At 51.3% G+C, this 24,336-nt stretch overlaps 1 protein-coding gene across 2 annotated transcripts in view; it reads left to right on the top strand.

Annotated features, from left to right (window-relative positions):
• The first annotated feature begins 4,649 nt into the window (after window positions 1-4,649).
• Window positions 4,650-24,336, top strand: part of Esrrb (estrogen related receptor beta) — a 104,238-nt gene continuing 84,551 nt past the window's right edge. The window contains exon 1 of one of the 2 annotated variants that reach the window (XM_052739226.1): window positions 4,650-4,972. In XM_052739226.1, coding sequence (XP_052595186.1) covers window positions 4,728-4,972 — 245 coding nt within the window. In that variant the 5' untranslated portion in view covers window positions 4,650-4,727. The remainder of the gene's footprint in view (window positions 4,973-24,336) is intronic. The other variant, XM_052739227.1, reaches the window with a different exon arrangement.

The raw sequence follows: 24,336 nt of genomic DNA, 5'->3' as shown, positions 1-24,336 counted from the left end.
GACTCGAGATGAATTGCTTATACTATCATTTCAAGTCAAGGATGTTTTATGCTTAAATTGATGCCAGAGTCACAAGAAATTGGATGATAAATTAATATGTGACACAGACAAAAATAAGGTCAAGTTTCTTTGTTATAAGAAAAAACCCACAATGCACTGTAATGGAAAATACTTAATTAGATCATTCATCCAGTCAATAGCTCGTTGTCCAGTGCCTCGTAGCTTAGGTACTGTCAAGGCAGGGTTTTCTTTCTTGTTCTTCTCTTCTCTCTCACTCCACTTTCTCTTCTCTCTTTGTGTCCACCGACATTTCTTTTCCTCCCCCAAAACTTCGTCAACAATGCTGTCACAGCCGTGATGCCCTCTGATTCTCCTGGTGATAGGGAGAAAGGAAGGCCTTCGTTTCCCAATGTCCTGGTCCTTCCTTCTCCCTGCTGGCTTTGGTTGTCTTCTGCACGGGACCTAGAGGAAGAACCAATCTGTGTGCAGGCTAAGCAGGAAGCTTTCATATACTATTCAGCTGTGTTGGGGAGCATGGGATCTTTGGGGTGTGTGATGAGGGGGACAGGTAACAGAGTTTTGAAACATCTAGACATTCTCCCGAGACCCCTGGTATGAATTTCAGACAGTGGTGTGAGGCAAGGACCCTCGCATTTATCCACTCAAGATGCCCCAACGTGGTTCCTGGTGTCATGGTGGCAGTATTAATAGAACACAGGCTTTCTAGCCCCAATAATGACCTATTAGAGCTTCAGGAAAAGCCGTCATATTTCTGTAGCATTTATCTGTCAGCAGGAGACTATTACAGAGCACAAACTCACATTGTATTAGTGTTATCAGTTCCTTATGATCCTTGGCACAAGTGCCAGCCAATGGACTGGCAGTCTGCTGGCCCCCACTGGGAGATATAACTCCGTACCCAGATTCAAGCATGTGAGAAGGCAGCAGATCTGCAGGGACGTTCCCCTGGCCTGGAGCCCATGACACACTGTCCTCAGAGATGCTCAGGTTAAGGTCACTGACTTGGTCGAGCCTGCCTTAGTTACTGTGGACTGTCAATGGATGCCATTCCAGGACCCACCTTCCCTAGTCCTCACTGTGAGCTGGAGCAGAATCAGGGTTGGCTTATGATCCAAACAACTCCATGGAGTCAGCTTCTTCTTCCTGGTCTGGTGGTAAGAAATGTATCTATCCTTTGGGTGTTTCCCCCATGGTCTTGTTCTCACCCACACCCTTGATTTCAGGAGCTGTGGGAATGGATGAGGGACAGAGACGGCATAACCAAACTATGAGCTCTCACATCCACTGGACTTAGTGACCAGAGGGTAGACTCTCTAACACTGCCTGGTGGGTCCTATTTAGTGATGAGGCCAGGGGTCAAGTCCTCTTGGGAGACTACCAGTTCGGTTGAGTTTCGCGGCTTGAGAGATACAAACAGCTTCCTCTTGTGGTTGGTCCTAGAGCATGTAGAAGGAGGAACTTATGGAACTCGAGAGGCATTTCTTAACTATCACCTTATTTGTGGGGAAAGACAAAATAACACTGGTGTGAGGAGTCTGTCCCAAGGGAGGGAGGATAAAATCAAGACCGGGTTCTGAAGGAGCAAAGGTTTAATTTGTACCAAACCACAGACAAGGATTGCCGGGCAGCTGCAAGGTGCTTCGAGGATGGCAGAAGACCCCGGTGCAGACGTTGTGACGACATTAAGGACCGAGGCCAGCTATGATGGAACCTAGCAGAGGGTGGCTTGGTGTGGATGGCCTGATTTGTGCTTTTTGTCCCAAGGGAAGCATGGGTCTTTGGAGCAGAGTAGACCATGTTGAATGACCATGGTTGTAGATATTCTGTCACCAGATCATGACTTAGGGCATGGCTTAGGTCATGAAATTGGCCCCCACCAACTAGCAATTCCTCTTGCCCTCCCAGGAGTCCATCAGGCGGTAAGAGGTGGACACAGATGTTCACATCCCCCGTGGACCTACGTATGGAATACATCCAGAGGCTCATGCTACTGATCCCCCATAGCCTCTGAAAGAACTTGCATTCAGGGAAGAAGGAGGCAGGGCAAGGAGAGAGGCTTGCCTGCGAACATTAAGGAGTGGTTCGAGCAGAAATTCAGACCTCGCCTGACATGCTTTGCCAGTCTTGGTTGTGTGACCTGGGGAAGGACATTTCAGCACACATAGAAATGTACGAATCTCTCCATTCATCAAACCTGATGAGAGCTCTAAATGCAGGTGCCACTTCTCGGCTCAGGATGGGGCTGCATCCCCAGCAACCTATCGTGAGTTGAAATGATCGTAGGTTGGAAGGGCATTGACTGTACGTACCCAGCCTAGTGAACTTGGTAGCCTGCCTACACAGCACACTGTGGCTGGCGCTCCTGTGAGTCGGGGCTGAGTGAAGGCTGTAGCTGTCGTGGCCTGGCACATCAAGGCAGTATGGCACACGTCTATAACCGAGGATTTTTTTTTTTTTTTTTTTTTTTGGTTTTTCGAGACAGGGTTTCTCTGTGCAGCTTTGCGCCTTTCCTGGTACTCGCTTTGGAGACCAGGCTGGCCTCGAACTCACAGAGATCCGCCTGGCTCTGCCTCCCGAGTGCTGGGATTAAAGGTGTGCGCCACCACCACCCGGCTATAACCGAGGATTTTTAAAGATGTTTTGTTGTGTGATCTCTGTCCATCAGCTGCTCTGCACCAGGTACTGCTGGGTACCAGATGCTGGGATGGATTCTCCAGTGAATAGCACAGACACCAGTCACTCCTCTTATGGGACTTCCAATCTAGCGAGGAGGGGCAGGACCTCACACCAGTATACATGTGACTGCTAACTGTGTTAAGCAACTTGAAACAGTGTGAATGGCTGAAGATTCGGGTGCTGTCTGGGAGGGAGAGAGGGGTCTTCTAGATGGCAGCTACAGTGATTGGGCTGTGGAGGGGGTACAGAGGGACCCACAGAATCCTGTCATGTGAAGATGTCCCTATTGGCCAAAGATCAGGCTTCATTCCTCATTGTAACAAGAGTCGTTAACTGTGTATTTTCAAACCACTGTCAAGCCTGTGTGTGCTTGGAGAACGGACTGGAGAGAGAAAGAATTCAGAGAAGCCGGGCACTGAGGCCTGCACAGAGATGGGGTCATATAGAAACCAAGGTCAAGGACAGCATCTCCGGATCTCTTTGTCTCTAATAAAATACCTATTTTTTTTTAAACAATGCAAGTATGCTGGGGGTCTGCTGATAGAGCAAACATCCCTATCCATTTCTTGATATCGCCCTATGCTTTCTTCCGCTTACTCACATGTGAACCCTATCAGTTGCCCTTCCCAGCCCTGACTAGTGCATTTAATCCAAGCCAAATACTACCCCTGAAGCCAGTGTCTATTCCCCAGACCCCCCCCCCCCCAGAGTGGCTGGCCCCTCCTTCGGCTTCCCCCACCTCCCTCCCTGCTTTATCCTAAAAACATGGCACCGCTTACAGGTACACTCCACTTATACATTATTTTGGTAATAAAATTATGTCTCCCCCCCCCAACATCACCGTTCATTGTCTTTTGTAGAATATGAGAGAATAAGGTGATAGTCTCTCCTGAGGGCCTTTTCTCCCCCGTTTAAATAATTCTGTATCCACACCAGCACACATACTCATTTGAGTCATCAAATTGATTATTATCCCTGTGGCAGGCACATCCCCAAAGACAAAAAGCCCCACAAGAAGAGTTGGGACTTGACTTATGGCTTATTTTGGTACGGTGGCAGCCCATAATATTCTGGTTCACGGAGGGAGAGGGAGACGGGGATGCAGGTGTGTTGATAGCTGGAAATTCAGGTGTGCAGTTCGAAAGTGTCAACTTGTGCCCCAGAGAAGCTGTGACAAGTAAGTTGGAGGTTTAAAAGGCACAACTGTGTTTTCCCAAGCAGACAGAGATTTACGCCCAGGGCCTGTGTCCTGGGGACACTATTGAGATTTGCCAATGGGCAAAGCCTGACTTTGTAGTCTAGAGGCATTTTGTGGATACACACCCTGCATCTAGCCGTTTGCCAGCGGTTCTGAGCAGACCCCAGGTGATAGGAGCAGGGAAGGGGATCTGTCTCCTCTGGCTGGCCGCACCACACCTGCTGGCCTGACTCTGGGCGTTTGCACACCTAATCACGAATTTCTAAGCCCCTGGCCGCTTCTCCACGGTGGCTGGTGATGATGCGGAATGTGACTAGTTTTTAATTTGGAGAACAAACCCATTCTGAGGGGCTGAGAAGGGGTTTGCCAAGCCTACTGGTTCCTGGGTGGGTGGGTGGGGGCGCGTATGTTAACACCCTCCCCCCAACAGTCCCACCAGGCAGTTGGACTGCCCCCCCCCCCGCGACCCCCCCCCCCCCCCCCCCCCCCCCCCCCCCCCCCCCCCCCCCCCCCCCCCCGCTTTTGAGCTGCATGAGCAAGCTTTAGGACTCTAAAAATCCAGCCTTCCTACTCCGCAGGAGATGGAGACCTTGCTTGTCCGCGGGAGTGTCCTATTCCATTTAAGTCTCCTGGGCTGGCCCCCCTCCCCCCCACCCCAGCTCGATCCTGTCACTTTAAGTCCAGCCCCTGAGAGATAGCCAATAGGAGCCAAATCATACATCAGTCTCCCAGCCTTAAAGCTACAGTAGGGTTAGTGGGCTCCAAGTGTCGGGCGCCCCAGCCTCCTCCTCCACGGCTTCGCGTCCCCTCTGTCCGTTCGCTGAGCGCGCGGATGAGTGGGAGCGCGGGGGCTGCGCGCGGCTCTCTGCCTCGGGCTCCCCCGCCGCGGCCGCGTCCCCCCCACTCCTCCTTCTCGCGCTCACCGTGCCCTGCCGGGACTCGCACCTCGCCGGTGCCCTTCACTCGTCTTCCTCGTGATTTCCCCCGCTGCCGGTCTCTTCCAACTGGGAATGCTAAAACGGGACTGATGGACGTGTCCGAACTCTGCATCCCGGACCCCCTCGGCTACCACAACCAGTAGGTGCCTCACTTTCCCGTCTGTCTGTCTGTCCGTCCGTCCGTCCGTCCGTCCTTCTGCCCATCCAAGTGTCTCTGTCCTGGATGTCGCAGTTCCTCTTCTACACATTCCTGAAGTGGCACGGACTTGGGGGTGGGAGGGCACTCGGGGACTTAGTAGAGGAGAAGCCACACACTTGCTGGGTTTCTCTCTCGGGCTTAAACCCTCCTCTTAACTTTTCCCGCATCCTCTTTCGTGAGCCCTCACTTTTAGACAACAGTGGCGCCTTCTCATTCACTCTGAATTTGCTCCACGGTGACAAAATATCTCCATTTCCGCGAGGGGAAGGCGGAAGCCCAGAACAGGTGCGGGAACGTGGCTGCAAGGGTGTTCTGTCCCGTCCTAGGAAGCCTCCCCGCGGGTGTTTTGATTTCCATCCTGGGTACCCAGAATGATTTCAGCCAGGGGCAGAACACCAAGCATGCTGGGTCCAGTCGGGAACTGCAGGCGGCCAGTGTCGCGCGGGCACCGGGGTCCCAGCGGGACGCGCTCACTCGGTGTGCGGGTCCCAGGAGCCCCTGGGGTTCGGCGGGGCCCGGAGCGCTGCGCTCCGCACGCCCTGCTTGGGGAGCCCGTGTCCCGCCGGGAGCCCGGGTGGCCCGCTGGGCGCTGAGGTGGAGGTGAAGTCAGTTGGAGGTTCTGGGCAGCGTGTCGGGCGCTATTTCCCCCGCCGCGGGCTGAGTAGCGCCAGAACGTGGGTGATGCGAGCGACGTGGGTGGCTGTGACTGCGGCTGCGGCGGCTGGGCGCGACTCTTGGTAGCTCCGGGGTCTTGGGAGAGTTTTCCCGAGCATCCTAGGTGGGAAGGAAAGAACGGACCCTAAACCGTGAGTGGCTGCCCCGCTGGTCCTGCCCGGGCTATGTCGGTTCAACCAAGGCCACCCGCGCTCTCCAAGGTGGCCGTGCCGCCTGCGCAAGCACCTGCTAGGGTCTCCCCTCTGGCGCTCCGTGTCCCACCGCGCTTGGATGGGACCCGGAGTGCTCGGACCCGTTGTGCGGGCCTGAAAATGGTCCTCCGCAGGCTTCATAATGAAGACAAAACGAATTAAATGAAAACTCTAGCTTCTCGCGGGCAGCTTTCCTAACTAACTTTGTGTTTTTTCCTCTACCCCCATCCTCCTTTTTCTTCTGAAAGAAACTTACCGAGTCAGGTTTTCTTCCCTACCACGGTCCTTTCCTTTACACACCACTGATCCTTTCCCTGCACCATCCCGCCAGAGAAGTGGGGAGACAGCTCTAAGATAAAGGCTGTGGACCACATCTGGTTCGGTGAAGTTTCGAACCCTCCACCTCACCTCGGAGACCACTCTACTTGCGGCAGGCAGGCACGAGGAGGCAACTTCGCAGCACCGCCGCCGTGTTGATAGCCAGGCTGTCCCGGGAACCCCCACACTGACCATTTTGCTCCTAGTTTTAGGATTTCCCCCAGGGCAAAGAGTCCTTTAGATACCTGCAGAATTTAAACTGGGGGTTAGAAGGAGATGTTGAGCTGGGAGAGGAAAGCGGATCCTTAATTATAATGGATTCTGATTTCCATCAGCTTGAAAAGTGGCTTTTCATTCTCTTTCAAGGTTATACTGCTCACAGCTCCTGGGGCTGCCGGGTGGGAGTGGAGGGTCTTGGCTTTCAGGCTCCTCCCCAAGGGATTATGAGAACCGGGAGAACCCCGGGGAAAGAATAGGTTGAGGGTATGGACAGTGTGATGCTTGTTGGGCATTTCCTCACATAAAATTACCAAGTACGACAAATATTGGATCTTTAAATTATTTAGGCTCCTTTTCTCCGGAGGTGACTTCTTCCCTTGAGCTGGAAATATCTCTGTGTTTGTCCCCGGGTCAAGTCATCATGAATCAATATGAAAATGTGTGTGCACGTATGTGGAGGGCCCAAATGTGTGCTTTGGTAGTGTTGACCAAGTGAGCCGGGACAGCTCCAGGGCGAAGAGCTGAGCTCTTCCCAGAACCGGCGGAGAGACTGATTTCAGTTTGGGGAGAAATGTGAACTAAGAGGAATGTCAGGGAGACAACAAACAGGACGATGGAGCCAAGGACTTGGCGGTCTGAGGAAGGTGTGAATCGGAAATCATTTATAAACTAAACATGGCAGTGGTGTGGATTCTCTCCCCTTTCTGGCTCTTTTCTTTCTTTCTTTTTCAAAATAGTAATAGCAATAACAATAGCTTCTCCATCCATGAGCCATACCAAAAGTCAAAGTATGCCTGCTGTTACTGAGGACTCAAACAGTCGTGAAATGCTGTCTTTTTTTTTTTTTTTTTTTTTTTAAACCGAGGACCTTCCAGGCAGCAGCCCCAAGCTATAACCAGCAGTTCACACACAGGTGTATGCAGAAGCTGGGGTTCGCATTTGCTCAAGGATGAGCCTGGCAAGGACCGAGGGTGGTGTTTGGAGGAGGCAGAAAGCTTTGGGGCCACCTCTAGCCAAGTAACAAGCCAGGGAGCTGCACACGTTGGTATGTTGGGAGAATGGCGGCCTGAGTGCATTTACCACTGGCTGGTGTTTCTCAGAGAACCTGAGGTGTGTGTGTGTGGGGGGTCATGTGCTCTCTACATATGGTCTTTACCCCCACGTGGTAATTGGCATTCCCAGACTTGAGAAAGCCCAAAGCCCAAGGGCACACACACACACACACACACACACACACACACACACACACACACAGGGTGTGTGAGTTTAGAGAGGGGGAAGCCTGAAGCTCTCCTCCTGCCTCCTAACACACAGAAGGCATGTGTCTCCCTCTCTCTGTCATCCTCACTGTCCCAGGTAAGAAATTAACACACACATGTGCACCTGCCTACCCTTCTGCCCTTCCTTTTCATTCTCCCATAGTCCATCCTGGAGGTGACTCCCTCACCCTTCCTAATCAGTGTTTTATGTACATGGAATGACCTGCCGGAGCCAGGGTGAATGTGCTCTCCCCCAGTGCCCTGTGTGTGAATGAGTCAATGACGCACTCGCTGGGGACCCCGAGGCACAAAACCCAATTGTGTGTCTGGGGTGGGGCGGGGGTGGGGTTGCCACCTTCCGAGGAGGAGGAGGAGGAGGAGGAGGAGGAGGAGGAGGAGGAGGAGGAGGACCACTATGTTGATGTGAAAGAAACAAAGAACAAACTGTCCCAAAGGTAAAATATGTGGGTTCACACGCAGGAAAAAAATGCCACATGGTAATTCAAAATCAGTGACCTGGAGAAAAACAAAGGGGGAAATTAATTTTTAATGGTACATTCAAAAATAAATCAGAGTGAAGGCATTAGTTGTGGTTTTCCAGGGGAGGGGCCCCAGAAAATAAACCTTTATCTGTCTGCCACTCCTCTGAAGGTATAGCTAGGTGGTAGAGGATGATAGGACAGCTAGACAGAGTTGTTCAGCCCCGGGGCAATAAATAGAAAAAACATTAGGTCGGTGTCACAGGGCCCAGTCAGTGCGAAGGCCTTTCCTGGTCCGTGACAGCCCGATATCCTTGGAAATTTCCTCTTGGAGCTGATTATTTTACCAATTCCTTTTCTTCAGAAACAATCCTCTATTTTGCCAATAAATTACAAAAAGACTTCTTTTTTCCTTTTATAAGAGCATACCCAAGAGAAACAACTTGATCCCCCAAACAGGAACATTTTCATTCTATTGATTGGGAGTAATCAATAAATATCCCATTTAGTCCAAGAGAAAAGGGACAGAGGGGACTTTGGGGGAAGGCAGTGTGTGTGGGAGGGGTAGGCGCTGTGATGGTGACTTGATGTTGCACTCGCCCTCTCAGAGTGCCCTCATACCTTTGTACTTCATTCTTCTTCCTGTAACTGGACATTTTGTCAAATGGTTTTTGAAGAGAGCTGAAAGTCATTGAAAAGTTTCTCTCCTTCCTTGGTCTTCCGCAGAATGCCTTGCTTCTTTGGAGCAGAGGTCTCTATGATTTCCAGGCTATGGTAGTGCCCAAGGATGTGGTGGGGGAAGCCTAGGGAGCAGGCAGGCTGCAGGAGGAGGGCGGGCGTTTGACAGACCAGAGGCAGGGTGCTATTGCCCTGGCCCCCTAGAACTTGGCTGCAGAATTTGTCATCTCAAGATGATTAAGCCATGGTCCAAATTTAAAGGAAAGAATGGTAGGTAGTTAGGCCATGATTTACCTTTTCAAATAAAGCCTGAGCCATACCCTGAATGCCCTAATCCTGATGCCCTCCCTTACCTGCCAGCTCTCATCAGGTCTACCGGCCTCTCTCAGCAGGAGACCCCTCAAAGCAGACCAGCCCTGGGGGACTGGGATGCTCACCTTAGATAGGAGCTCTGCTCAGCCTTAGCCAGCGCTGCTGGTGACCTCTGAGAATGTCTGTCTTGGATTCTGGTGACTCTTGACTCAGTGTTACTGCAATGTTCCAGCTTGGCTGGAATGCTTAGCTTCTAGTGTCCTTCTCAGTCTCCGTAGTCCTGCAGACACACACGGGGCGGGGAGGGGGCACGAGTGGGGCACGAGTGGGGCACGAGTGGGCTACAAGTGCAGGGTCTGCAGATTGCTCCTGGAAAGCTGGGAGGGTGGAGTTAAGGATGGGCTGGAGCCAAATCCGTCAGCCAGTTGGGAAGCATCCTGAACATTCTGCTTGTGTGCCCTTGAGACTCCCTGCTGCTTCTCGGGCTGAAGAAAAAAAAATTTTTTTTTGGTGGTATACATCCATGACCCCTGACAGAGCCGCCTTCACATGTGCCGAGTCTGCCGTCTCTATCCCAACACACTCATCCATCTCTGTGGAATGCTTGCTTGCGAAGAGGACCATTCCTTAGAGGTGGGGCCCACAGGCTTCAGCTGGCCCTAGTGTCTCCTGGTGGAACCACAGTGGCCTGGGGCCGGGTTACATCTGGTTGTCCCATTGGCCCAATGTGGTCTGGTCCCTGTGTAGGGAGGTTGTGGTGCTTATAATTGCAAATGTAATTAGCAGACCAGCCATGAGGGACTGGGATGCTCAACTTCTCTGCACATCTCAGTGACCTCTGTGATAAGCTGGCCCGGCAGGTTAACCCTCGAAGGACCAGCCTGTCTCTTGCCACCAGTGAGGCCCACTGATCTTTCGCTGACAACTGCAGAGGTGTGCTGGGACCAGACCCCTTCCTCTGGAGAGGCTCGCAAGGCAATGAATAGGCAAGGTTGGTACTTGGAGATTTTCCTTCCCTAGAACGCTGGGTTAGTGACCCTCAGTTCTTGTCTGCTGGGGCATTTCCTTCCTCATCTCCTGGCCACACTGGGACAGTGTGATGGGAACCTTTGACTGCAGGCTGGTTGATCCTGTGGCTCTGGGAGTCATGCAGGGGGGGAAGCAAAGCTCTAAAAAGAGCTCATGATGACTTCCGCCCAAAGCACTGGGGGCTCAGGGTCAGGGGCTTGTCTTCACCCATCTCATCCAGTCTCTTCCCGCAGCCAGCTTGCAGGAAGTGAGTGCTTCCCTGGAGTCTGAGCTCTGAGGGAGTGTGTGCTCTGCAAGGCAGCCCAGCTTCTGGCTGTCCTGCTTGGAGATTTGTGGAGAGCTTGTCATTGAGAGCAGAGACCCCCAGTTCATCATCCAAAAATCGACGCCAAACATGATACAAGTGTGGACACATGGAGAGACCTGGGCTTTTTTTCTCCCTCCTGTGAGTGCCTCTCTGTTTTTGCCTTTCTGCCTCGGTCAGGATTAAAATCAGAGAGGATCTTGAGGGGATTTTAATTTATAAGTACTGGGGTAAAGAAGCGTCAGGCCTTTTCGTGATACCATCAGGAGCTACATCCAGCCCTGGGTCATTCTGCGCTGGAGAGTCTATGTGTACTGGTGTGTGCAAGCCTGCACCATGGGCAGACCCCCCCCCCCACCCTCCGCCCCTAAAATGAGTGACAGTATACAAAAGGCTGCCTGCCTGCCTGCCTGTCTCTTCCCTGAGCTGAGATCAGGCCTGGCGACATTCCAGTAGAAACTTTCACCTTGAAGTTGATCCAGAGTAGCAGAGGGATCACAGAGGGACCCACTGGCTGGTGATCTTGTGGCTCAAAGGATTTTAGTTTTTCTCAAAGGCCTCTTTTCCATTTTTCAGCCTGGGCTGGACTGGGGCAGACCCGGGGAGAGAGTGTGAAGACAGCCTCCTCCTCTAACAGATGGCCACATTTGGAGGAACACTTGAGTACTTGGGCCATTCTGCTCCAGGCTTCCCATGTCCTCCGCTGTCCCTGGACAGCCACATCATCAAGCTGGAGTTTAAAGGGTCAGATGGTTTCTTAAGTCGAGGAAAATTAAGTGTGGTTTATCTGCCCTTTCTATATGGGATCTGATAAGGTGTGTGTGTCGGGGCCGGGGCTGGGGTGGGTGGGTGGGTTGTCAGCTGAATATCTTAAAATTAAGATCATCCCAATGTGAATTAAAATTAGTTAAATCTAAAGTTTTTCTGAAGGTGAATATATGTGTGTGTGAGTGTGTGTACGCATATGTACGTGTTCATTTTTGTTGTGTTTTTAAACCTGTATAGATTTTTTATCTTAAATATTCATTTCTCTCCTTTGTTCTTTAAGACCCCCAAATTTTCTATTCCGCGCTGTCATCCGGCCTCGCCCAGGGTGGAGCCTTTTCTGTTTCCTGCTGCTGTTCGGCACTGCCCGGGATGGAGCCATTTCAGGGAATGGTTTTCTAGAAAATGCTAGTTTATTCCTCAACGTCATCTTATTCAAGGGTCAAAGGGCAGTTGCACAAACTCTTGACTGGGTTTTGTCTTTATCATTTGGCTTCAAGTGAGATCAGTTTTCTGTTTAGCAGTATAGCGTGCGCGTTCCTCTCTGGCCAATGACAGCAGCAGCTAGCTGGCTGCCCGATGACCAATGTCTTACCACAAACCGAGCGAAGGTGACAAACCAAAATCTTCCTGGACGCCGCCGCCGTCCCAGAGTTTCAGATCTGAAATACAAAGTGTTCTTTAAGTGTCAATTGTCCAAATTAACCAGAGTTTACACACAGCTTTTTAGAATTACCGTTTTTTTTTGCTAATTCACTTTGTTTAGGTTTCTGGTTTGAGTATTTTTTTTCTTTCTATTTTTTTTTTAACCTGACTGTGCTCTAAAGTAGATCCCTAAAGCTGGCTATGACAGTGTGTATCTGAAGTCCCAACACTTGCAGTGGAAGGAGGATTGCGGGTTCAAGGTTATCCTCAGCTACAATATCAAGTTAGAGGCTAGCCTGGGCTCTGTGAGATCCTACATTAAAAAGACAGGGAAGGAGGCCGGGCGGTGGTGGCGCACGCCTTTAATCCCAGCACTCGGGAGGCAGAGCCAGGCGGATCTCTGTGAGTTCGAGGCCAGCCTGGGCTACCAAGTGAGTCCCAGGAAAGGCGCAAAGCTACACAGAGAAACCCTGTCTCAAAAAACCAAAAAAAAAAAAGACAGGGAAGGAGATCTTCATTAAAAAGAAAGAGAGAGGAAGAAAGACCTGGAAAGGTGGTTTTGAACATCATCAGCCTTTCCTTCTGCTCTTGGCTTCCCAAGGGCAGAGAACAAGGCTCTGCAGTCCTAAGGACGCATTTCTGGGGAGGGGTGGGATGGATGCGGGTGTCCTGGCTGGCCTTTTTCTCAGGCCTTATACGGTTCAGCCTCATCTCCTGCCTACACTCTTCCTCCCTCTGGGTTTTCATTCCACCTTGGCACAGCGTGTCCGTGTCCGCTAGCCTGTTTCAGTTTTGGAGGGAGACTGGAGGGATGTGGATCTGACCATGCACACAGGTCTCAGTGCGTGCAGGAGTGTGTCTGAGTTGCCCAGGGGGTGAATAGGGAAAGAGCGATGCAAAGTATCATCAGCCAGGCACTCCACTCTGAGTCAGCCATCCTTCCCTTTATCTACTGTCCTCTACCTGCTCACCAGCAAGAAGAGTGAAAAAAGACCCAGCATTCATATGCCATTCAAGCTGGCTGTGTCTGTTACCTGGGAAACCAGGTGATAGGGTATGAATAGAGGGAGCAGGAAACGGCAAACTCTTCAGAGAAAACTCTTCAGTTTTCAAATTTGCCCCCCATCTCACTGCGTAGTCCTGGGTGCCCTCGTTTGGGGTCCCGGTGAAACAGAGTAAGCAAGCTCGTCTGCACTCCTGTTTCTCAGATTTCCTAATCCATCTGCAGAGAACATTTTTAGTAGTAAACCGGCCGGCCCTTCAGCGTGCATGGAACAGTAGTTAGCATCTTCGTTTCAGCCTGACTCTTTGTCAGCCGTCTCCTGGGTCTGTTGACGCCGTCTACCTAAACTGTAAAGCTAACAAGCTCTGTCAGAAAGAGCACTGCTTTTACAGAAATAATAGCAATAAGGTGGTGGTTGTGGTGACTATGAGAATGGTAATAACAGCTTTCACCTTTTCCTCCCCTCAGAGTGCCAAGCAATTCTCATGACCAGTTTGCTCACAGTATCTGGATAAGGGTGGTCACATTTTGCCTCAGAACGTAAATATATTTGTGGGAAGGTAAATACTCAAAGGCTTCAGGCTGGCGTATTTGAATTCATCCAGGAGCAAAAACAACCCGGTGTCCGGATATGAACAGGCAGGTGGAGGAGAATCTGGTATATTAACCGCATGTCCCCAGTTCCAGAGAAGTGCAGAAGGGAGACGTGTCTCTCACTAAGGATGCTGGTTCACTGACTCCACTGTACCGGCAGCCCCTGTGTGGTGCCCCCTCTCATGTTGCCACCGGATGTTCTTCTGGCTACATTCTCAGATATTTGCAGGTTGGGGGCCTTTGGAGGACAAGGGGGTGGTGCTTTCATATGGAGCATCTCGGAGAACGTCATGAAGTGAGCAAAGTTACCTCTCTAGTCGGGGTCACCTTACTGGCCATTCCATTTCTGCCAGGCTCTTGTCCCAGCTAGCAGGGAGCTGACCTCTCCGGGTGCCTCTGAGTTACTTCTGTATCCAACAATGCCCATGGTTATGTTCTCTCTCATTCACTTTTGTGTTGGCTCGTGCACGGAGTTTGGAAAATAAGGCACAGCTCTACCTCCCCCCCCCCTGTGCCGGGGATCCTGGTGTCTGCATTCTTTTGAATATCTTAGCATCATTATTACTCAGCTTCTTACTCAGCGCCCCCCCCCCCCAAAAAAAAAGAAAAGAAAATCGAAGCTTTGGATTACGAATTGATTAGTAACTGATTTAGCAAACAAAACATCCCCCTCTGGAAATGCAAGCAAGGGTAGCTGTGCCATTCGGGTTTAAAGCTGCTTCTCACTCAGTGAGACAGTCTATAGCTGTAATTCCCTTGTTGGACTCGGAGTTTTTTTTTTTTTTTTAAATTAATTCATGAATAATAAAAACCAATCAGTGTTGCTGAGTTTAAAAAGGATTAGGAGAAAGGGTGTTCTGTTTTGTTTTGCTTTTCTTCCAGAGAACGTTCGGAATCTGTGTGTCGTTATCACCGAGTGTTTAGGGGTGGCCTGAGCGAGGCTGCCTGCCTGCCTGCCTGCCTTCGGAACAAATGAGCTAGCTGTTCATTATAGAGAGGTGTAACACTGTCTCCGGCAGGTATAAAGCCAACTTCCTGTTGACTCTCGGGGCTTCTCTCTTCGTATGTCACAATCCTGTGCTGATTCCAGAGGCAACTGGTTAAAATGAGGATGTTTTCCTATATAGATAGCATGTACACGAATGGCCAAGGCTGCAGCATTTCCTGTTTATTGATGATGCAGAATCTCTCTGGGTTTTCTCTTCTCTTCCTCAGGAAGTAACTCACTGGAAATGGACCTGCCTTTGGCAATCAGGTTCAGGGATTTCGGTGGGGGTTTATGTATGAGTTTTTATTTGTTTCCTTTGAGACAGGTCTCACTAGTTGGCCTGGAACCTGCTGCGTAGACCAGACTGGCCTCAAACTCACAGAGACCCACCTGCCTCTGCCTTCAGAGTGCTGGGATTAAAGGCGTGCACCACCACACCCATGACTCATGATTTTTGCAGAAATTTTATTCATTCTTTCCACAAACAATATCTACCCCATCATACCAAGTCATTGACAAGTGGCAGGCATTTAGCAGGCATGTAGTAGGCGGGCCACAAATGGTCGGTGTTAATGAAAGCAGGGTGCCTGAGCTGGACGTGGCTTAATGTAATCACTGTGGCTTGGATTTCTGTATGTGTAACACAGAGGATTAAAGAAGGGATTATCAAAGGGGGTGGGGATGATGGATAGGAAATTTTCCCTTGAATGAGCGTGTATATTCTCAGCTTCCTGGGTAGAGTTGCTTGATGAACTAGAGAATGACCGATTTTAGATGAACAATTTTTTTCTTTTTAGTGTAAATCTCCTGTAATGTTTGCTACATCTGAAATTTGCCTGATTAAGTAACACATTATTATATTCCCCCTATCATTATTGTTATTGTCGTTGTTGCTTTGGCAAAGCCCCAAAAAGCAGGTGTATGTTTAGGGTTTGGGGGACAAAGAGGAGGGGTGTTGGGGAAGAGGTTCCATTTTCTTTTTCCAATTTATTGATTTAATTTATTTTTTGGTGTTGTGTGACAGAGTCTCACATAGCCCAGGTTGGCCTGGAACTCACTATGTAGTCAATGATGATTTTGAACTCTTCATCCTCCTACCTCCGTGCTTGGATTATTACAGGCATGCAATACTACATTACAGGCATGCAATACTACACTCAGCTCAAATTATTTTTAATTACGTTTTTATTCGTTTATTTTGCGTTTCAGTATGTATGTGTATATATGTGAGCCTGCGTGGGCCATGGCACCATGTGATCAGAAGACAACATGTATGAGTTGGTTCTCTCCTTCTGCCCTGTGGGTCTGCGGGGAACAAACTCAGGTCCACCAGTTTGGCAGCAGGCACCCTTAATGGCTGAGCCATCTTTCTGGCCCCTCCAAGTGTTAAGTGACCACCTTCACCATTTTGCCAATATTAACTGGGTAGGCTGGCCGTAGCCTCAGGGGTTAGCAGGTAGAAGTGAGCTCTGCTCTCTGGTATGCGTCGATAGAATTGCGATTGTGTAAATAAGTCCTTGGGACCTGCAGCACCCACGGCTGTTGAGTTTTGCTTTAGGGAGAAGCAGAGGCAAAAATCCCTTTGGGGACCCCTATTTGCTTGGTGTCTCCTCCCCACCCCCAAAAATGTCGGACAATTACAGCAAGAACCTGACGCTCAGGCAATGAGAAAGGACCCTTGCTCTACCTAAACGGCCAAGAAAGATGCTGTCCCCTGATCCCTATGGAGAACACTGGTAAGCGGCTGTGGGAAGCCCGCTGGCATCAGTGGGAGCAGAAGGAGACCAGGGATCAAATCTGGACAGGGCCAGCTCGGGGCGGGGTGCAGCAGATAAACTAGGATCCGGTAGCAGGATACCTGCGAACCCCAGCTGCTCCCCACTCACCTCCCAGAGCTAGTAAGCACCCCATTGTTTTACATGGGGTCTCCTTGCCGCCCGGATGCCGGGAACTAAAGGGCTCTAGAGCCCCCTACAGGCCTTCTCCGACTCTGCACCTCGTAGACAGCGGGCCCTTCTAGAGCTGAAAGGAGAGGTGCATGGACGCCTCAGAAGCCAGGATCACAGCACAGTGCTGGTTTCTAGTTCTCCTTTTGAGCCGTGGTGCAGGCTCTGTAGCACTACAGCTGTGGAGTGCCTTCCCCTAGCACGCGCACACACATGCGCGCGCGCACACACACACACACCCCGCAGGACACACTCACTGCCTCTGCGGCTTGCCTGACCTTCAGACAGCCTGGCAAGTGTTCCAGCCCCACTTATTCTGAGGAATGCCCTCTGGCTGCTGAATATGCAGAAGTATCACAGCCAGGTGCAGAGCTTGACGGTGGATTCAGAGCCTCTGTGGATGATCTTAATAATAATAGCAACAGTCACAATACCTGACATTTATTGGGTGCTCACTACGTGACAGCATTTTCCTAAAAATATTTTGTGCATTAACTCACTGCTTCCTCATAACAGCCCCGGGAATCTTATTTCACAGCTAGATAAACGGACGCTAAGTCACTGTTTCAACCCTCGCACGCTGCCCTTCCTCGGACTTCATAAGGGCATTCCAGACGGACTCCTCTCTTTGTGGCCTTGTGTTTCTCCCTTCTCGGGCCTCCCACCGTCATTTCTGCTTCCCCCTTTCTCCATCAGGTCCCAGATCAGAATCTGTATGTGACCCCGGGACCTGATTTGAATCCTGCTTGGGCCTCCCAGGGAGTGCACAGACCCAGTACAGCAATGGCCTGCTCCGCCCCGCAGACTATGTGCCTTCCCCCTCTCTGTCCAGTAACCCAGGGATTCCCAGCAAGACACTGAGAGCATCTCCAGTTCGTCTCAGTCTCCATTCACCAGCTAATGCCCACCTGAAAGAATCTCATCCAAATACACACTTGAGATCTGTTCCTTCCTAGAGGGCCTTTCCCCTTTCCTGAGAGCTTCTTCGTGGTGGCCGTATCCTGTGAAACCCTGCCCAGGGGTCCCCCTCTTTGTGACACCATCTCTAACACCCCCCGAGGGGACTGAATCTCTCTCCTGGAAGCTGCCCTCTGGCCCTGGGTCACATAGAGTAGGTGATTAATAAGAGCGCTGTGAGGATGATAAGGAGACAGGAAGTGAGGGGACCAGAGCCATGCAGACAGTGCTGACCGGGACTGGCTCACCTGCTGCTCCACACCTGCTGCTCAAGCCGAGCAAGGAACAACCTAGCATGAAGGCATGGCTGAGAGTGTGCACACCCTCTGGGAAGCAGCGAGTGCCCTGGCTGGGAGGAAACCCAGCTCTAGGGGCCGAGGCCCCCCGGGAGAGTCTGTTGTTAAATTTTCATTTTTTTTTTTTAAAGCTGATTGTTAAACACAATCACTATTGAACAGGAAGTAATATAAATGTGTAACTCAATACATCGTAGTAAAAACCAAAGATCATAATACACAAAGCTCATCATTTCCCGAGGCTGTGAGACACTGCTTTCTTTCAGTGTTTGAAGCAGGTAGCCATCCCTGAGCCTGTCAAGGGACATACTGTACAGGTGGCCATTTGTGGCCCGTCCCTCTCAACGCCTCAGAATTGTCGTCACACCCATAGCTTGAAATGGGACACCGTGAAAACTGGAAAATACTGTAAATCAGTCATTGCTTCCTCTCCTACAGAGGTTCAACATTCGCTACCAATAAATACACTACCTGGCTCCCTTGCATCCTGCTCTGTGGCTCTGGATAAATGGCTTGACCTCTCTGAGCCTCAGATTCCTTATCTGTGGTGAGCCTCCTTGTTGTACCAGCACAAATAAAACCTGGCCAACATAAAGAGCTTGAGCAGAGACTGGTCCACAGTAAGGGCTCAATAAGCATTGACTCATCATACTAATGCCCCTCGTTGTTCTGGACGAATCCAAATCCCACAACGACAGAAGACTTCCCAGATAGAGGAATGTGCATTTTTATGCCTGGAATCCAAGGTTCATTGCTTTTCCCCTCCTGCCCCCCTGCCCACGGTGTTGAGCTTGAGTAGCTCGGAGCAGGGAGCAGAAAATACTGGGTGGCCCAGGGGAATAGCCCTGGTGGACTAGAGGATTGTGCCCCAGGGCCTATGAGGCTTTGAGGTTAGGGCTGCAACAGATTGGGGAGCAGGTGAGGAGGCACAGAGGAGGCCGGGGCAGAGTGGAGCTGCCGTCAAACATAGCCAACCTGCATGAGCAGGGAAGGTCGGCAGATGGCTGTTGGTACACTGAAGCTGGGCAAAACGACCCCTGTCTTCTCTGTGAGTGTGGGACACAGAAGCCCTGCCACGGCAGGCAGGCAGGCAGGGGCTCCTCTGGTGTCGGGAAGAGAAGATATGTCCCAGGCTATTCCGAGTGAGCATGGGCAGTGAGTGTCCTGGGCTGGACTGTGTTGACTGTGTTCTTGTTTCTTAGGATGTCACGGCAGAGAGGGAAGTTGAAGGACCAAGGCTGCAGTCACTCAGGCAGCAGATGCTGAGCAGAGGCCAAAGGGGCAAGGGCCCCTTGGCTCTTGGTCATGGGGCTCCTCAGGCCCCAGCCAGCTCTGGCCCTAAAGGGTCATTTGCTCTGAAGTTATCTGACATTGCTAGGTCACTCCCAGATGGTCCCCTAACCAGGCTCAGCTCAGCCCACTTCCAATAGTCGGCTAACTGGGAGCCTATGGACTCCTAGTGATGGTTCCAGCACCTCTATGCACAGGCCCGAAGGCGCATCTTGCTGCTTGTTATGATCTCATTCTGTTTTTTAACTCTGGACTCCTGCCCTTGGAAGTGACTGTCTAGATTGGGCAGCCTTGGAAAAAAAAAATCTATCCCGACTTCCCACTTCTCACAGGAGTCTTGTCTTTCCTTGAGCAGCTCTGGGGCTTGCCTGGGTCTGAATTATATGTGAATCAAAGCACAGGATCAGGATTGGAGGAGCTGCCGATAAATAGAATCCGTTTAAGGATGCTTCCTTAGGATGAACTGCTGGTGGTCTACCATAGAGCTGTACAGGTTGTTCACTGACCAGGAGGGCCTGATTATGATCCAAGGCTCATTGTTCCTCCATCAGGAGACAGGTGTAACAGGGAGAAGAGGGGGGTTGAGCATCTGAGGCCTTGAGGGTGTTGAGAGGCTGAGGAACCAGGGCCTGTTCGTTCGACGCGAGCAGCCCCAGCACTAACATGTGCCCAGATCCCTTGAAGGCTGCTGTGACTGCTTCATCAGGTGCCCTCCCTGCCATTCAAGTTCAGAGCTTGGTGTGCTTTCTGCTCTTGTACTAGTTAACGGGTCCCTGCAGCTGTCAATCTACTGGGAGGGAAAGGGAAAGGGGACCCCAGCTTGCTCCTACTAGCTTGTTCTTCCTGTTGAGAATCCCAGTGCTCAGGGCTAAGAACCATGCTGGGGCCCTGAGCTGGTATCCACTGGCTGGCAGACATCTTCTGGAGAGGTATTGGGATCTTCAGGCTCTGAGGTCTTGATGAACAGGTTTGGGGGCATGCCTGAGTGCAGTCACTCTGCTGCTGGAAGGGAGGAAACTTCTGTGTGGCCATAGAACTTGCCCTTAGGTCCTGATAGTGACTCTAAGTGGGCAACCCTGCCCTGCTTTACGGAGTACAGAGGAGGAAGGGTTTCCTCAGGTGACACAGGATCCGTAGAATGAGGTCCAAAACCAAGCCATTTCCTGCAATAGCTCTGAAGTCCATAGGCCTGGAAGCCAGCCTGTCGATCACATCTCATGGTGGTCCAGCATGGGCCAGCCCTCACCTGCTCCCTGCATATGAACAAACTGAGCAGGAAGGGGACGTGGAACCCCTGAGAAGGCCTGTGCCTGTTCAGAGGATTGGGGCACCTGGAAGGGTCACGGGCGCGATCTCAAGCTGGTCCATGTGGCCAGGACTGGGAGAGCAGAGCCGCAGAAGCTCCGTCTGTCCTTGCTCCATGGCGGTCTCGGCTTTCCAAGTTGGTCCTTCTGCGTGCCTCCTGACAAAGCCTGGTGGGGTGGGGGCTGAATCAAAGGCTCAGGTCTTGGGGCAGGGCGTTGACAGCAGAGGGGTACAGGGACTGGGTCTGTCTGCTTGGTGAGGGCTGGCCTCCCCACCAGGCTCCTGTTACACTAAATGCCTCACAGAACCTGGCTGGGCCATGGGAGCTGGCAAGGGACAGCAGATCACCTGCCTCAAACGCCATTAATCTTGTGTCTCTGCGGGCTCTTGTCGTCCTACGCGAGCCTCCCGGCACCGACTGTGGCAGGGAAGGACATGAATGAGACCCTGGATGCCTCTCCATGGTAGGCCAGGACCCTGGGAAAGACCATCTGCCTTTTCTTGTCTTCTGACATCAATTCCCCAGGTGAGGATACATCAAGGAGAGCCCTGGCTGGTGAAATGCCATTGTTACTCTCTTGACAAGACCTTGGCAGTAAGGTCATGGCTATATAGGCACCTCCAAAACTATGTGTGGGCCCCCCAAGGGGCTTTTAGAGGGTGGCCTGGAGCCCAAGACTCAGTCACTGCATCTAGCTGGCCAGCTTGCACACTGGGCAGCAGGGATCCTAATCTCCCATTCTAGATTTCCTCGTCTAGCTCACCCTTCCCCCACAGACTGACCAAGTGCAGGCCACAAGCCACCTGGGTGCCCAATAAATGGAGTCTGACCCTGGCTGTGAAAAATCTCAAAGAAAACCAAAGTTATCTGGGCATGCTAATGATGCATCCCTAGAATCCTAGCACTCAGCACCCTACGGTAGGAGGTCTGAGGAGAGTTCAAAGCCAGCCTGGGTTAACCAGTAGGACCTTGTCTTGAAAACAAACAAAACAACAGCCAAACAACCCATGATGGTTCCCTAGCCTTAGGACAATCCCAGAAGAGAGGCCCTGGGACAAGTTGTGGGGAAGAAAAAATGAAAGAAAATAACTGGAGGCCAATAGAGGGTCTTAGATTCAGCTGGGTGCTCGGTGTTCAGAGAAGGACCTCCAAGCTAGGCAAGGTAACACGTGCCTCAAGTCCCAGCACTTGGGAGGTGGAGACAAGAGGGTCAGAAGTTCAAGGTCATTTTCTGGGACACATCGAGTTGGAGGATAGCCTGGGGTATGTGAGACCCTGTCTCCAAGGAGAAATAAATGAATAAACAAACAGCTCGTGCCTGTGCGCTTGACCCTGTGAAATAACCTGGCCATTCAGGCCAATGGGGACTGTTTGAGGGGGCTCATTTGTCCGTGGCACCTTTTCTCACTTTTCACTCCTGGTCTTTGAAATGTGGGCCGTACCTCCTCGGCCAGCCTGCGCTTGTTGTTGGAAAATTGTCTCTGGAACCCTGGGATCCCGGCAGCGCAGGTCTGTATTTCACTCTGTGCCAGGCACACCGCAGCACACTTGGCCACTTTCTGTCCTCACTCTCTCTCTGCTGAGCACACACGTTTTCCTCCTCGAGAAGAGGGCTTGAGAGACGCGGTAGTGGCCCCAGAGGTACAGAGCCGAGAAAAGTCACGGCAGCGTCGGCGGCGCCGGAGAGATGGCTCTGGGGTTAAAGAATCCTTGTTGCTCCTCCAGAGGATCTGAGTTTTGCTCCAAGCACTGGCTGTTCACAACTGCCCTCTTCTGGCTTCTGTACTTACACATGTGCGTGCGCAAGCACACACACACACACACACACACACACACACACACACACACACACAAAGTAAAAATAATGCTTTAAATTTTAAATGTCAAAGTAAGGTTCTGAACCTAGGTCTGTAGTCCGCCATGCTGGGTGCCCCTGTGGATGACATAACTCCTTGTATCCCCCCCTTTTTTTTTTTATTATACTCATTTATTTGTGTGTAGGGCACACATGCCTCAGTCCGTGGGTGGAAGTCAGGCATGGAACTTGGATCACCAGGTTTGGTAGCAAGGGCTTTCACCAACTGAGCCGTCTCAACAGCCTTTTCTCTTTCTTTTATTAGTCAGGCTTTTGTGTATCCCGGGCTCTCCTCACACACACTCTGGGTAGCCTAGGTAGACTCTGACCTCGGATCCCCCTACTTCCACCTCCCACATATGACGATTGTAGGCATGTGCCACCACACCTAGTCGATGAGGTTCTGGGGCATGCTTTGTGCCTCATGCACGCTGCCACCTGAGCACGCTGCCAGCTGAGCACGCTGCCACCTGAGCACGCTGCCACCTGAGCTGCATCTCGCCTCCTTTGTTGATCTTTCCCCCACCAGAGTTCAGAGGCCAACCAGAGATTGGGAGGAGGTCTCTGTCTGCTGCTTATAGCCTTGTTACCTTTTCACTCTTGTCTCCCTAGGCAGGGGACAGCGCCTTCTCCTAGCAAGGTCCAGGGAGTGACAGCCTTGGCCATCACCTTCATGGCAGCTGCCCTGGGTGCCAGATAAATGTACACGTGGGGCCCTTGCAATGACCCCATGGGACAGAAAGTCCTCTGATCTTTGTTTTAAGATGTTGCAACTAAAGCCTGGAAAGTTTCTTTGCCTGGTTGCTCAACATTATACCACGGAGTGAGACGCAAGCTTGAATCGGGTTTATTAGATGTTCCTGTGTTTTGGTATAGGCCTCTGGCCTCGGTTTGCCTCTTTCCAGGTGTTTCTAAAAGGCAGATGTCAATGCTGTGGAAGGGACTAGTCACCGTGGTGGCATTTAAAGGTACAGGACGGGACAGTTCATGGGTGGATTGGTTGATATTTTGGTTGGTTTTTTTTTTTTTTTTTTTTTGGTTTTTCGAGACAGGGTTTCTCTGTGTAGCTTTGCGCCTTTCCTGGGACTCACTTGGTAGCCCAGGCTGGCCTCGAACTCACAGAGATCCGCCTGGCTCTGCCTCCCGAGTGCTGGGATTAAAGGCGTGCGCCACCACCGCCCGGCTTGGTTGGTTTTTGAAACAAGTCTTGCTGTGTAGCCCAGGCTGGCATTGAAATTTTAGCCAATCCCCCTAATCTTCTCAAGCGTTGGAATTCCAGGCAGGGACCATGTATGTGCCTTGCTCGGTTGTCCCTCAATTCAGTGTGAAACCTTTGTGTAAACAGGTGACTGGCTTTGGGCAATGCAAAGAAAGTGAAGTGTCCTGGGATGGGGGTTACAGGGCCTTCTGGGAGCTCTGGGTTCTTAGGTCTTCACTCTGAGTATTTTAGTCTCTTCTGTGGAGTGGGTACAGCAGCCGGTTCATACTAGAGCCAAAGAGACAAAGCGTGGCGTGGGTAAGGTGTCCTTAGCCCAGGACTCGGGTTCCTCCTCCCTCCCACCCACCAGGCTCCACCCACAGTCAGCATTTCACTCCTTTCTTTGGAGGGGGGGAAACAATGTAGCCAAGGTCATTTAGAAGGGAGGCTGGGGGATTAGGTGGGTGACCAGGCTGAGCAAAGCGATTTTTGACGACAAAGAACGTGAGGCCGTGACTCTTTCTCAGAGGATCTGACCCTTACAGGCAGTTCCCCAAAGAAGCGTCAAGACTATGACCAAAGGCAGCATTGCCTGGAACAGAGATGTCCAAGGTGACCATTTTGAAGGGGACTGCACGCTCCAGGTATATAAATATCACTGGTCACAATGGGTCTCCTGACTTCACAGTCACAGCCCCATGCCCCAGACCAGCTGTCCCCCGCTCTGTGTTGTGAACTTGGTGGGAGTTCATGGAAGTCTCCGAGGGCACTTGGGTAACTATGGCAGCCACCGGGTCAGGTTCCATCCAGTTCCATACGGAATAGGCGATGGCCTAGCAAGCTAGCTCTAACTTTCTCATCTTCGCCGCCATGCTTGCAAATTGCCCGGCAGAACCCATGCGGCTTTGGCCCTGGAGGTCCAAACGAGCCAGAGCTTGCAGGAACCTCGCTGAAGATGGAGGGAAGGAGGGCTCAGCGTGCACAGGCTCTCCTGCTC

Source organism: Peromyscus californicus, unplaced genomic scaffold, assembly GCF_007827085.1.
Source record: "Peromyscus californicus insignis strain IS unplaced genomic scaffold, ASM782708v3 Scaffold_15__1_contigs__length_86483966, whole genome shotgun sequence".
NCBI classification, from domain to species: Eukaryota; Metazoa; Chordata; class Mammalia; order Rodentia; family Cricetidae; genus Peromyscus; species Peromyscus californicus.
This window is presented reverse-complemented; position numbering and strand designations above follow the sequence as displayed.